We start from the raw sequence: 14803 nt of genomic DNA, 5'->3' as shown, positions 1-14803 counted from the left end.
AGTTGGTATGTCCAACCCCTTTCCCAGTGGGGTCTCATCATGTCTGGAGCTTACTGTAATGCAAATAAGTAACAGTCTGCCCACCCTCACTAATGAGCTGGTTTCTTTTGAACAGAGAACAGTAATAATTCCTAGCATGAGGAATGCTTTGACCTTTTGAAGGTTGCAGGTTTGATCTGCAGGCTGTATTGTACTGTCAGTCTTCATGGTGGAAATTAAGTACTTGGGTGATTGACATGGCCCCCATAGAACGTAGCACACATGCCTCCCTCAGAAATCGATCCTGGTAGCAGAACAATCTGTCACGGAGAATCTGTCTCAGTACAACCTTTCTCTAAACAAGTCTGATAGTTTGAACCTCTCGGATCAAAACCATCCTTGGAACATGGTTATTGTCCTAGAGGATAATAACCATCTTTGGAACAGGATCTGTAATCTGACCAAAGGTGATGCTGTAATATTCCATCATATTTGCAAATACTACAATCTGCCACTCTGGAAAAACCCTCCTGTGTCATGTGTGATACAGCATTCGTCAGTGTGTATGGAAAGTATAAATGTATGTAATAATTTGCCGACCAGGAGAGGAGCGCTGCTGGATCTCATCCTCACTAACAAGGAGGATCTGGTCGAAGCAGTAAGGGTTGAGGGCTGCCTTGGTTGCAGCGACCACGAGATGGTGGAGTTCAGGATCTTGTGTGGCAGGACTAGTAGAATACCAAGTAGAATTGCAACCCTGGACTTTAGCAGGGCAAACTTTGGCCTTTTCAAGCAATTGCTAGGGGAAGTCCCATGGGCAGGGCTGCTTGAAGGTAAAGGGGCCCAAGATAGTTGGTTGACATTCAAGGACTGCTTTTTCCGTGCTCAAGATCGGAGCATCCCGACACGTAGGAAGTCAAGGAAGAGGGCCAAGAGACCTGCGTGGCTAAATAGGGAATTGCTGGGTATGCTCAAGTGGAAGAGGAGAGTTTACAGGTCATGGAAGGAGGGGCTGGCCACTTGGGAGGAATATAAGGCTGCTGCTAGAGGATGTAGGAAGGCAGCTAGGAGGACTAAGGCATCCTTAGAATTAAACCTGGCAAGAAGGGTCAAGGACAGCAAAAAGAGCTTTTTCAAATACATGGTAGACAAAACTAACACCAGAGGCAATGTAGGCCCACTGATGAACGAGATGGGTGCCCTGGTGACAGAAGATAAAGAGATGGCAGAGTTACTGAATGCCTTCTTTGTCTCTGTCTACTCTGCTGCGGGCAGTCCTGAAGAGCCCTGTACCCCTGAGACCTTAGATGAAGTCAGGTCGACGGAGCGGTTTGCCTTAGTCGATGAGGAATGGGTTAGAGAACAGTTGAGCAATCTGGACATCCATAAATCCATGGGTCCAGATGGGATGCACCCGCGGGTGCTGAGGGAACTGGCGGAAGTCATTGCTAGACCACTCTCCATCATCTTTACCAAGTCTTGGGAAACGGGAGAGGTGCCTGAGGACTGGAGGAAAGCAAATGTCACTCCAGTCTTCAAAAAGGGCAAGAAGGAGGACCCGGGTAACTATAGACCGGTCAGCCTCACCTCCATCCCTGGGAAAGTGATGGAACACCTTATCCTTGGTACCATCTTAAGGCATATCAAGGATAAGAAGGTTATGAGGGGCAGTCAACATGGCTTCACCAGGGGGAAATCATGTTTGACCAATCTCTTAGCCTTTTATGAGGAAATAACACGGTGGATGGATGATGGCAGAGCGGTGGATGTGGTCTACCTTGACCTCAGCAAAGCATTTGACACAGTCTCCCACAGCATCCTCACGGCTAAAATGAGGAAGTGTGGACTGGATGATCAGGTAGTGAGGTGGACTGCGAACTGGCTGAAGGAGAGAAGCCAGAGAGTTGTAGTCTATGGGGCCGAGTCTAGTTGGAGGCCTGTAACTAGTGGAGTGCCTCAAGGGTCAGTACTGGGACCGGTATTATTTAATATATTCATCAATGATTTAGATGAGGGAATTGAGTGTACTATCAGCAAGTTTGCTGATGACACTAAGCTGGGAGGAGTGGCTGACACGCCAGAAGGCTGTGCTGCCATCCAGCGAGACCTGGACAGGTGGAGAGTTGGGCAGGGAGTAACTTGATGAAATATAACAAGGGAAAGTGTAGAGTCCTGCATCTGGGCAGGAACAACCCCAGGTTCCAGTATAGGTTGGGGAACGACCTGTTAGAGAGCAGTGTAGGGGAGAGGGACCTGGGGGTCCTAGTGGACGACAGGATGACCATGAGCCAACACTGTGCCCTTGTGGCTAAGAAGGCCAATGGCATCCTGGGGTGTATTAGAAGGGCGGTGGTTAGTAGGTCGAGAGAGGTCCTCCTTCCCCTCTACTCTGCCCTGGTGAGACCGCATCTGGAGTATTGTGTCCAGTTCTGGGCCCCTCAGTTCAAGAAGGACAGGGAGCTGCTGGAGAGAGTCCAGCGCAGGGCAACGAAGATGATTAGGGGAGTGGAACATCTCCCTTATGAGGAAAGACTGAGGGAGCTGGGTCTCTATAGTTTGGAGAAGAGGAGACTGAGGGGTGACCTTATAAGTGTCTATAAATATATAAAGGGGGAGTGTCATGAGGACGGAGCCAGGCTCTACTCAGTGGCAAACAATGATAGGACAAGGGGTAATGGGTACAAACTGGAACACAAGAGGTTCCACTTAAACTTGAAAAGAAACTTCTTCTCAATGAGGGTGACGGAACACTGGAACAGGCTGCCCAGGGAGGTTGTGGAGTCTCCTTCCCTGGAGACATTCAAAACCCGCCTGGACGCATTCCTGTGTAACATTATCTAGGTGTTCCTGCTCCTGCAGGGGGATTGGACTAGATGATCTTTTGAGGTCCCTTCCAATCTCTAACATACTGTGATACTGTGATTTCATATGTGTATATATAAAACTAAGAACATATTTACAGTAATCCCAAACTGCACTTGTTTTTCCCAGTGTTGTTTACATCTTAAGTGAAGAGTCAGTCTGACCCTCATGTATTACTTCACCAAGCTGGCTTTTTTAATGTCTGCAAGACAAATAGGGCATGTTAGTCTTCACGTCCTTGCAGTATCTCTTTGTTTATGGTGCTATTGAAATGCATATTGTAAATGCAAGAGATGTGCTAGATAACTTTTCTTGACAGGCGGATATTTTGTGCATTGAAACCTAACTCTTACATAATTCTTCTTGTTTCTTACCACAGGAGAAGAAAACTTGCTGGCAATTTTGAAAAGGAGATGGTGGAAGTACATGATCCTGGGAATAATAGATATAGAAGCCAATTACTTGGTAGTCAAAGCTTATCAATACACCACTCTTACTAGTGTACAGGTAAGAACTCAAAGGATTCTCCCTTTTGAGGTAAGATAATAAGGTCACTGGTGCAGTGTCCATTTGCTGTGGTGCACTAACAGTTAGTTACTATGTCTTCTGTATACCTTTTAATGCTGTTTTATAAAACACATTTTTTAATATTGGACCATTTTTATTACTCAGTGTTTTCCAAACTGTACAAAAACATACTGGCTTTCATTTTATTTTCCTGTGCTAAACTATTAATGATCACATTTTTAGCATTATCTACTTAATTTGGTCCTTTAAGGAAATATTTTCATATGGGCTGGAATGTTTTTCTCACTTTATATTGTACTTGAGGAAAATATAATGACTTCTTTTAGGATTCCGTAATTAGATCTGAGTGCAAATGTTGTGTGGTGGGTTGACCCTGAGTAGAAGCCAGGTGCCCACCAGAGCTGCTCTGTCACTCCTCCCCTGGACAGGAGAGAGTGTCATGAAAGACTTGAGATAAGGACAAGGAGAGATTACTCACCAGTTACCATCAAGTGCAAAACAAACTCATCTTAGGGAAATCAGCTCAATTTGTTACCAATCAAATCAGAGAAGGGCAATGAGAAACAAACCGAAATCTTAAAAACACCTTTCCCTCACCCCTCTTTTCTTCCTGGGCTCAACTTCACTCCCAAATTCTCCTCTCTACCAGTGGCACAGGGGTACAGGGAATGAGGGCTGTGGTCACACATCTCTGCTGCTCCTTCCTCCTTGTGGTAAGGACTCCTCCCACTCTTCCGCTGCTCCAGGATGGGGTCCCTCCCACAGGAGACATTCCTCCATGAAATTCTCCAACGTGAGCCTTTCCCACAGGCTGCAGTTCTTCGTGAGCTGCTGCAGTTCTTCGTGAGCTGCTGCAGTTCTTCGTGAGCTGCTCCAGTGTGGGTCCCTTCCATGGGTGCAGTCCTTCAGGAACAGGCTGCTCCAACGTGGATTCCATTGAGGGGTCAAACTTGCTCCAGTATGGGCTTCTCTCTCCACAGGGCCACAGGTTCTGCCAGGAGCCTGCTCCAGCGTGGGCTTCCGATGGGGTCACAGCCTCCTTCAGGCATCTCCCTGCTCTGGCGTGGGGTCCTCCATGGGCTGCAGGTAGAGACCTGCTTCCCCATGGACCTCCATGGGCTGCAGGGGCACAGCTGCCTCACCATGGGCTGCACCACAGGCTGCAGGGGAATTTCTGCTCTGGCATCTCAAGCACTTCCTGCCCTCCTGCACTGACCTTGGGGTCTGCAGGGCTGTTTCTCTTGCATATTCTTACTCTGGGTGCAATTCCTGTTGCATGGTAGCTATTGCCTCTTCTTAACTGTGTTATCCCAGAGGCGCTACCACCATTGCTGATGGGCTTGGCCTTGGCCGGTGGTGGGTCCATCTTAGAGCTGTCTGGCATTGGCTTTGATGGACACAGGGGGAGGCTTCTAGCAGCTTCTCACAGAAGCCAACCTGTAGCCCCCCCCCCCCAAACCCTTGCCATGCAAACCCAATTCAGGCTTTTAGAAATCCATAATTATATCTGAGTGCAAAAATTGTCATTAAGTAAAATGAATGTAGTTATGATGAAGAATTCTTACTTTAATGCTACGTGTTAGGTGTTTTATGTTATATAACAGCTTAACTTCAGCTGTCAAAAAGTGTACTCTCCCTTAAAAAATTATACATGCAGTGAACCAAAGCTAGGGTAGCGATTTCTGCAAAGATCCAACCTGTATATTTTAAATACAAACACAAAAGAATCAGGCTTCTTCCAATTTAAGCAGAGAAGTGAATAATAGAGACATTTTCAAGAGCCTGGAAAATGTCTGCCTTGGGAAAACATTGCATACTTCATTGCTACTTGTTGTAAAGCAAACCTACTCCCTTTTTACATTGTCTCTACATAGCTAGGCAGCACTGCATCGTGTTCAGTTTATTTTACACCCTATTTTCCTGAAGTTTGTATTAGAGTGAGTAAAACAGAGAAGCATCAGTCAGTGTTCTGCAGAAACAAAGCTAATTTAGGTTTTTATCACTTCCATAGCTGAAATGTGATACTGGAAAATATTGAGCTTGTTTAGCTGAATAAGAAGCAAAAATAAAAGAAAAGTATGAATTCAAGGAATCTGAGTATGAGGTTTATGCTAAATATTCACAAATGCTTCTGCCATCAGAATGTTGTTTTGAGAATTCTGATATGTGCCCAGACAATGTAATATTGCTTTTTAACACTTTTTCAAATCAGATTACTCAGTATAAAGTAAAGCATAAATCCACTAAGTCTCACACTGTCTGATTTTATAGCTATTAAAAGCCTCAAAGAGAAAAGCAAAAGCTGATTTGCTGCTTTTGTATGTTCACTCATAGCAGGTAGAAATAGCAGACTGAGCAAGACAATGCAGGTCGTTAAATCCCATCTCCTACAGCCACCAGCAAGCACATATCAGAGGTTTGTTTGGCCAGACCCATGAAACTCCAATTCCAGAAGATGTTCTTCTGCAATGAACATAGCCATTAGTGTGAGCAATCAAAGCCTACAGTGTGAGGAGGAAGCAGGCAGGAGAGTTCAACAGCATTACCTGTGTCTTGGCAGGGAATTTGTTAGCTGAAATGAACCTCAGTCTCTTTTCATATTGAAAGAGAGGAAGGGTGGAACAGAACTGTCATAGGGCATTGACAGCATCATGTCCATTTTAGACCTCTTCCACATAAAGGTTACAACAGAGTTTGGGTCTCTTTCTTATGTAGCTTGAAAGAAGGAAGAGGTGGAAGCTCAAATGCTTGCTTTCAGGAGTATCTCATTTTCCCACAGTTGTCCTGGATTGCTTGGATATACATGGAGTGACTGGGAATACCTATTGCATTTTAAATTCAATTCATGCCTTAATTTGAATAAGCTTCTAAACGTAGACAAGCACAAAGATATGGTGAGAATGGGATGAGTATGAGGTAATCCATTAAGATGTTGAATCAAATGACACTTTTTATGAAATGTAGCCAAACACCACCATATTTAACAATGAAACCGAAAAAGCTCGGGGGATTATTCAGCCTTAAGCAGCATTGGTCAAAGTGTGTTATTGTATGAAAGGAAGACTGAATCATAGAACTGTAGAATAGTTAGGGTTGGAAAGAACCTTAAGATCACTTAGTTCCAACCCCCCTGCCGGGGAAATGGAAAGTAAAAGATGGAAGAGAGAAAGACTTTCCTAGAATCTGATTTCTGAAGAATCTGACGGGACCAATCTCTCAAGCATTTTCTGAAAGGCCTGGTCCTGCAAGAGCACTACCTGTGAGGCCATAAGTGCACGCTGACACTTAATAAGGAGAGTTCAAATCCTTTCAGAACTGAGACCTGAGAATCCATTGCTGCCTACCACAAATCAGCATGGATTTGACTGAAGGCTGTGGGAGCTGTCCCAGTGTATGCATTGGCTGAGAATCAAGTCAATTTAGTAGGATATTATTCTCAACAGGCTTTACACCAAGGCATTTTTGATGGGGAAAATGTAAGATGTTTCAGAATTTTCACTTCAGTAAATGAGAAATCTTGCAGTATTTTTATGGTGGTGGCACATGGACCATTTCAGTAGGAAATCAGGTTTACAGCATATATATTTTTTTCCACATGATATCTGCTCCATCATGCAAAACTAATATGCAAGTGTGTTGGGTTTGTGGTGCTTTTAGGCAAAAAACATTAAGTTGCTCCCAGCAAAAAGCTGAAGTTTAACTGTAAAAATATACCTTTATTGCAATTGATTTGCTCTTCTGCTTTCACAAAAAAGCTCCAGGGATTCAGCAGCTTTAAAATCTTAGGACTGTTGAAGTTTCTAGTTTAAACTCCATCCGTTTTCTTTTTTTAATGGACATTATCTCATTATGATTCCAGGAAAAGATGGAAAATGGTGCCCAACTTTTCCCCACTGTTTCACACTCTATCTTTCATATACTTTCCTTTAAAATTCCCTTTTGGTTTGGGTCTGGGAAAACAGAATTTTTTAATAAACCTTCCTATATGTCTTTCACTGGGTGCTTTCAGAACCACAGTGAATGAGGACACAGAGGCATAAATCAGAGGTTAATATGGTACTTTTTCTTTTGGACGTGCTTTTGATTATTTCAAATCCTTGTGGACTCTATAATTACTGTCTGAGAATGTGGTGCTCAGCTCCATCGTAAGATGAAATCAAAGTACTGTGAAGCCTAAAACTTGTGATTTTCCCTGAAAAAAATAAAAAGGAAACAAACTGAAAGACCTCCCATATAAACTAGGTGACGTAAAAATTACATTGAAAACCAATGCAGTGTTTATGTTTCAGGCATCAAGGTGTAGGCTAATTGCTAAGGATAAAATCCAAGTTAGCCTTAGGTACCTGCAGTGCAGCCTGGGGGCAACTAGATTTAACAGAACAATCCAAGAAACCACATCTGCTTGTCTACATATCTAGAATGTTGTAGACATCTAATTTTCCTGGTTCTATGTATATTAACCTGCTGCTCAGAGCACAATCCAGGGACATGAGAACATGTGTTTCAGCCTCTCAGGTTGCTCCTTCTTTGGTAGCTTTAAGTTCTGGTTCTTTGCCTGCCCAGAGCGCTTCTGTATTGAAGAAGACAAATGCCTAAATACCTGCCTCCAATTTAAATTTCAAAAGCCACATATTCCTACATCAGAGTACCCCAAGGAACTCAGTTTGTTAGCTATGATCTTAGGATGCCTCAAGTGCTTACAAAAAGCCTGCAGTGCTCTCCAAATTGCAAGGATGGAGCCACCTTTTACATGAAGTCATACCCGTGAAAACAGTAGCCCAAAGAAAGGGCTTGAGTTAGCTCCACCTTAGCTGTGGGGATTGAAACTCAGGCTTCCCACAGCCATGAAAATGCTCAGGCTAGTAAGTGAAGACTGTTCTCGAGAGGGTACATTTGAAAAGTGAGTATATGCCAGGTAAAAGGCACAGTAGTTTGTAGATGGATCAATTTGATATTCAAAACCATGTATTTCAAGAAGTGCCAGAAGTGCAAGAGGTCAGTCACACTTCATGCTCTGACACATGTCCCAATTCCCAGATGGCAAAAAACTCACAAAATTCTCTTTAGTTTCTCTTTGGTGCATTAATATGACTTTGTAATGTAATGTAATGTAGATTTTACAGCCTTCTTGCACATCAGTTCTAGCAGGTGCAGAAAGTACATTAAACACCCTTGTGTGTACACCAGCGCCTGATCCCATGGACTATATGCTTAACTTTCAGGACTGCCTGTGGTAATACTTTCCATATTAATGCAAATGGTTTTTAAAACAACCCTGATGCAGAGCTGTGGAAGATTTAATAAATATTCAATAAGGGCATCTTAACCACGGTTAGGGACACGTTCTACACAGCAGATAAAATCAGAGGGAATTTAAAGATTGCAAAATTTTTGCTGTTATTTAGATCTAGACGTTTGATTTCTTTAAAACTATGTTATGACTTCCCTGTACAGCATTTACAATGTACCACACACGTACATTCTACCAAGTCCATAATGTCTTCCCATTAAGCCTATTATGATGCTAACATTTATAAGCTTTGCTGCTAGTTAAGTGCTTTCTCATTGTACGAAGCTGTATTATGAGGCAGACTGCCCTCTCCTTTCTCCCTTAGTGTCCCATTAATTAGCTCTCCTTGCTGCAATCCACTGTTCTACTACCTCCATATTACACTGTTGTGTTGCACTCTCCAGAGGAAATACTATCCTTTTTCTGTGTTATACCACATAAAAATGGGACTATTTCTGCAGAGCCTTGCATAGTGGTACTGTAGAATATGCATACGATGTCACTAGTAAGGCACTGTCCGAGAGAGAGCTGTGTTCCCAAATAGTGATTTATCTGGTAATTGATGCTTTGAGCAATCAAGCCTTTGATTGGCATGATGAAAACAAAGTTAGTAAAAGCTAGGATTTATAGACACCAGGAGACAGACAGTAAAGACTACAATGCCAATGTTTTCATCTGCTCTTATATCACTGTGACGCTCGGCAGTACATCATACTTCCAATTACCTCTGGCAGTTTTCGTACCTCAACAACTGCCACTGGAAAAGGAAAGGAGTCAGCAGTAAGTGCTTATTATAGGAGTGCTGGATGGCAATACATTTTGCTTTGTGCTCAGTCCCTATGGACTAATATACGTTGAAGCAGAAGTTTTGAGATAATTTTGAAGCAAATCTGGTAGGTGAGGAGCAGGGGATGTGCAGTACTGAAGTTGTTGATCCACCGTTTCCAGTGCCCACTGAAGTGGGCAATATCTCAAAAACAGAGATAAATTTTACTCCTTCCCTTCCTCTCCCCAATCCTATGCATGTAAAATTGACCATAGTTTCCTGTTTTGCTTCAGGGTGGTGAGAGAATAGTGTAATGTTAAGGTTTGCAGATAGATCAGCGTTGTGCACAAGTCTTGCATACCATACATTTATACTGTAGGAGTCTGTGGGGTGTATCTTGCATCTGGTTAAGTATCACACTTCGAGTTGGTGTTCTGTCTTTTAACTGTGTAACACATCTGTGGTTCGCAAACCAGCCCCTCAGTATGCTCAGTCTCTGTACGTGTTTTTGGAGTCAACTGAGCTCTCTGTATCCAGAGCTCCTGCCTCTAATGGTAAAATTCACCCTGAGCCAAACTTTTTGCTAATGAAAATACGCAAAATCTCATTAAAGTCAGTGGACCATTACAACAGCAGAGATTTTGGTGTTCTCTGCTTATTTCACATATTCTTACTGGTGAAATGCAGAAGCAGAGGTTTTTCTGCAGGAGACATCCATAATTTTTCCTGGCCAGGAGAGAAGGGAGAAGTTTCTAATAAGTAACCTTGAGAAAATGGTCTTCAAAGCTCGTATCCAGCCATCTTACTTAGAGAGAAGCAAACAGAAAATAGTTCTGCAGAAACATGTGGCTGCTGGCAGAGCTGTCTGCTGTCTTAGGGTGATCTGTTTCTGACAGTAGTATGTAAAATCGGAGGAAGAAGGCAATTATAGGAAAGGCCATTTCAGTGGTCAGTTTGCTGGTAGATCTTACAAGTATTTGAGCAGACCTTGCATAAGCACAGCTGCAGTGCATGTAATGAGAGGAGAGGATGAAGAGTTGTGTCCTAAGGAAGGTTTTTGTCAAGAGCCAGTGTGATTACTCATGTTGGTAGTAAAGCATGTCCATGTGTAGAGTTGAGAGCAGAGGAGCTGTGTGTTGGATGTGACCGCCACCTTTCATTTAACGTAACTTCAGGAAGTTGGTGAATTCCTTGTATGTACAGAGAAAGCTGGAGCTGTGATAATCCCCATCTCAGGTGTTGGTGCATGCAGATAATTGGTAGGGGAAGGTCTTTCAATAGTAAAAATTTTGAACAGGTTTCTGTGTTTGCAGGGAAAATCCTGAGAACAGATGAAAGGAATGATGGGAACAGTTATAGAACCATTGGTCCTGTGGCCCTAAGAAAAAAACATAGAGGTATTTTGAGCAAAATACTGTTTTAAAGAGGCTTCAGACTGGGAGCAGCCTTCTGGCTTTGTTTCCTTCATGTCATGGAAATTAAATATTTTCCTGGTTTTTTTTTCCCTAAACAAATGACATCACTAACTGATTCTTTCACCAATCTCCCTACCCAGAACACCATGTATTTTGGCTGAATGAAAAAAGTAATAGTTTTTAAATCAGTTTAATGATTATATAAAAACCATGCAAAAAAGTAAGTGTTGATGAAACAGTGAATAGAAACATGAAAGGTAAAAACAATGCTCCCTTTTTATTTGACTTGCTTGAAATAACTGTCAGAAATGCTGCCAGCATCCACACCTTCGCTGCAGAAGGTTTCAGTCACAGGGTAGAGTAATTGCCACACAGTTCCCGTGGCAGCCAGCAGCCAGCTCTGTGAGGGTTCACATCATGGCTGCTTTTGTACAGTTGAGTCAAGTGTATGTGGTATTGTGAAGGTAGTGTGAAAATTGGAACAGAAAGCCCTCAAATAGGCAGCAAACCCTTTCTTCCTTTGAAAAACAAACTAAATGTCAGAAGGTGTGTCTCTTACTGGATATAACACTTGCTGTTGTATTAAACTTACCACATTGCATGCTGAAATTCAGTATCCATCACATGTACTTGACCATGCAACACTGCATGAATGCGACAGATATTACTGATCCTTCTGCTATGGAAAGCAGGCTGAGTAGAGGGTGCAGCTGATTCTCTGTATGATTTGCTGGAGGGCAGCACTAATGAGAAACCCCTAATGTGAAAAAAGGGGCTTATAACTGGGAGAAAAAAAAAATCCAATGAATCCTTAAAAAGGAAAATTCAGTTCAGCTGCTCCCATAGGGAGTTTGCTGCCCAGCTTTTTTTTTTTTTTTTTTTTTGGTATTACTTCAGATCAGCAGTTCAACCTCTGTATTACAGACCTTCCTTTTAAAGCTTTCCAGCTCTCCTTCCCATTGACTAACAGAACATTCTTGCTATAGATGTGCAAACGCATACTGAATTTGTGAGATCAGAGACTGGATATTCACTGGTAGCAAGAGAGTCCCTGCCCAGGGAGGGGAGTTGGAACTTGATGATCTTAAGGTCCTTTCCAACCCTAACTATTCTGTGATTCTATGATTCTGTGATTCTATAATAAAGTCAATGTAATTTAACAAACAAGTCATTGGAGGAAATACATTTCTACATTGTGTATCATCAACAGACTTAAATGCAGTGTGATATTTTTTAGAGTCAAATAATAATCTTCATTTCCTACAATAGCACAGCATTTTTATAACAGAAAGGAGTTTCTGTGATACATGAATAGATTATCTATTTTTTTATCCTGCCTTATAAAGGAGCACAATTTAGAGCTGTAACTGCAGAAAACCACAGACAAACACAGTAGCTCATTAATTTAACATAATGACAGGGTTGTCAAGGTCAGAAGGAAAATATCAAAGGTGATTCTTGGGGAAATACTGGTAGACAACTTACCTTTATGTACTATCAATGAAATTCAAGCTAAGCATAATTTACCTTTGTTATTGTAAAAGCTTTATAGTGAGAAAAATGACAATTAGGTATAATGGGTTTTTATAAATAGCTGAAATAACTAATAACAAACAAAAGAAATAAAAGAAAAAAAAAAAGCCCGACTGCAAATCACAATCTCACGTCTTTTGTCTGTAGAATGTATGCACATTTTTCTTCCTACTAGGCAGATTATCTCAGGAAAAAAAGAAAGTCAGGAGGAATTTTGTCCTAAAGAAATTAAATGTAAAGCAATAACTGAAAAATGCATAAGCAAGATATACTAAGTTATCTTATTGCTTATATTGTAGCAACCTAATTTATTTCCTTATATCCCATTGTGTAATTATAGGTCTAAACTAAGCACAGTTCAAGAACTGTATAACGTCAGTGAATATTACCTACATTTAATATTTATATCTATTGATGTTACAGTATTCCAAATAGCAATTTGTGGATTAGACCTTGGACTACCAGCCCCAAAAGGGCGTTTTCCAGCTGCTGTCAGTGTCGCTTGTTTGTGACAGGTTCTGTTCAAGCATCCCTTCATGTTAGCACTAAAAGACACATCTTCACGTACTTGAAAGCACAGGTATGTTTAAATATTTATGGAATGAGAGGAATTTTAAAAATCTTCCACTGAAAAACTGTGAGAATCTGCATCTTGAAGGACACATGCTGCAGGTACAAACAATCTAAAACTGGCTATTGAAATCACACTAGGACTCTAATATATTCACAATAAAATCTTCTTTTTATGGGCTTTGTCTGGAGTAAGTAAAGCATCCCTCGACAGAACTCCTGTCCCACAAAGAACATACAGAGTAATGTCTTGTGTGTAAAGATGAGTCAGGGTTTCCAGATGTTAGATGTTAAAAGTGTTCACTGAGTCAGTTTGTGTTTCTTGAGAGACAGCAGTTAGTGGCTGAAAGGTGACGTCTTCATACTTTTAAATATGTTCTTAAACACTCTTTTCATGAGTGACCAGAGCTCCTGATTTTGCAAAATCAAATCATCCAGTGATGGTTAAGGTTCACTTGCCTTTGCTTAGAAAAGAACTGGAAAGATGCATGCGGCTGCTTACTGTCTGACTTATGAGTGGTTTCTTAAAACACCTCTGTGCTTAACTGTTGGTAAGGCTTTCTGCTCTGTTTTGTGCAGCGTCGTCTTTGAGGTGGTATGTAATGCATGTATGGGAAAGAGGGTGCTCAAATCTTAGGTACTCGCCTGAGGAAGGCAATGGCAGACTGTGCAGTACTTCTGGCTCATCCTGCTTTACTCATTTTCAGCTTTGAATCAAGGGTAAAGGTGCTGCTTCTCTTCTCCAGTACAAAGTTAATAGAGTTGGTATAATCTGCTGGTTACTGGTGACTCCAGGAAGACAGTGGAAGGGAAACCATGTGCACTGAGCCAAGTGGCTCTTACTGGTGATAGATTTTGTTTGCCTTCTCCAAGAAGATACAAGTGCCTGCTCATGTACTTCTCCACCTTGTTTTGGTGCCAACTGCTGGTGAAGTTAGACTCGTAGAATGGGCTAGCTTGGAAGTGACTTCCAAAGATCATCTGGTCCAACCTTTGCTTGGAAAGATGAGATTATTTAGCACCCTGTCAGATCACATCTTGGTGATGTGGAAACTCTGGTGATGGGGACTCTACCACATCCCTAGGGAGTTTATTCCAATGATTGATTGTTCCTAGTGTAAAAAATTTATTTCTTACATCAAGATGAAACCTTCCTCAGTGTACCCATTTCTCCTTGTCTTCCCCATGAAGGCTCCTAGTGATGAAAGAGCCTTCATCTTCTCATAACCACTCTTTAAGTAGTGGAAAACAATGATAAGGTGAGAAAACTGTTATTTAAGCTCACCTGTTCAGTGCTGCACAGTAGGGGAATGGGATGGAGGTATTTACACTGTTAGGGATAACTGTCAGCAGTGTAAGGAGTAACTCCCCCCCGCTGTTTGGTACCACCTTCCCTCCATCTTCAGCACAGAGGATGGGTGCTCTGTCTTCCAGTGCAGCTGATGAAGAGCACACATCCAGCATTATGACATGAGCTGTGGATTGAGAGGGGTGGTGTTAAGTTTTGTCCACATCCCATAGGTTACACTGAAGAGTGAGCTTCCCTCAGATGTGCCATCTATTGCCTGTGCATGCTGGGGCTGCACTAGTAAAGTGCTGAAATCCACAGCAAATGAGAAATGTGCAGAGGATGTTATCCTTGCAGCAGTGACCATCTGTTCTGGCTAGATTGGCCCTGTCCCTCCTTGCAATGCCAGGAGAAGGCCATGTGCCACCTCGCCTGCACCATATGCCTGGATTTAATGAGTATGCCCAGGAGTCCTGCCATCATCTCTCCCTGCCCCAGGAGACAGCTGCTGCCAGCAGTGTGGCTTCTGAATTTGTTCTTGTGTCTTGTGTATGCATGGTTTTGCAAAGACT

The 14803-nt window shown here is 42.2% G+C and overlaps 1 protein-coding gene and 1 long non-coding RNA gene across 2 annotated transcripts in view; one reads left to right on the top strand and one right to left on the bottom strand.

Moving 5' to 3' along the window:
• Positions 1 to 14803, top strand: part of SLC35F1 (solute carrier family 35 member F1) — a 241756-nt gene that overhangs the window by 186960 nt on the left and 39993 nt on the right. Inside the window, exon 3 of the mRNA XM_061460050.1 lies at positions 3221 to 3348. Coding sequence (XP_061316034.1) covers positions 3221 to 3348 — 128 coding nt within the window. The remainder of the gene's footprint in view (positions 1 to 3220; positions 3349 to 14803) is intronic.
• Positions 10299 to 11583, bottom strand: LOC133273410 (uncharacterized). Its single transcript, XR_009744778.1, has 2 exons — positions 11433 to 11583; positions 10299 to 10803 (listed from the first exon to the last, which is right to left on the bottom strand). It is a non-coding gene; the product is annotated as an uncharacterized LOC133273410 (long non-coding RNA).

Source organism: Pezoporus flaviventris, unplaced genomic scaffold, assembly GCF_033815535.1.
Source record: "Pezoporus flaviventris isolate CSIRO_AGI_PZ_B2104156 unplaced genomic scaffold, CSIRO_AGI_Pfla_v1 ptg000031l, whole genome shotgun sequence".
Taxonomy (NCBI): Eukaryota; Metazoa; Chordata; class Aves; order Psittaciformes; family Psittacidae; genus Pezoporus; species Pezoporus flaviventris.
Note: the sequence above shows the minus strand (reverse complement) of the source record. Positions and strands in the feature narration are given on the sequence as shown.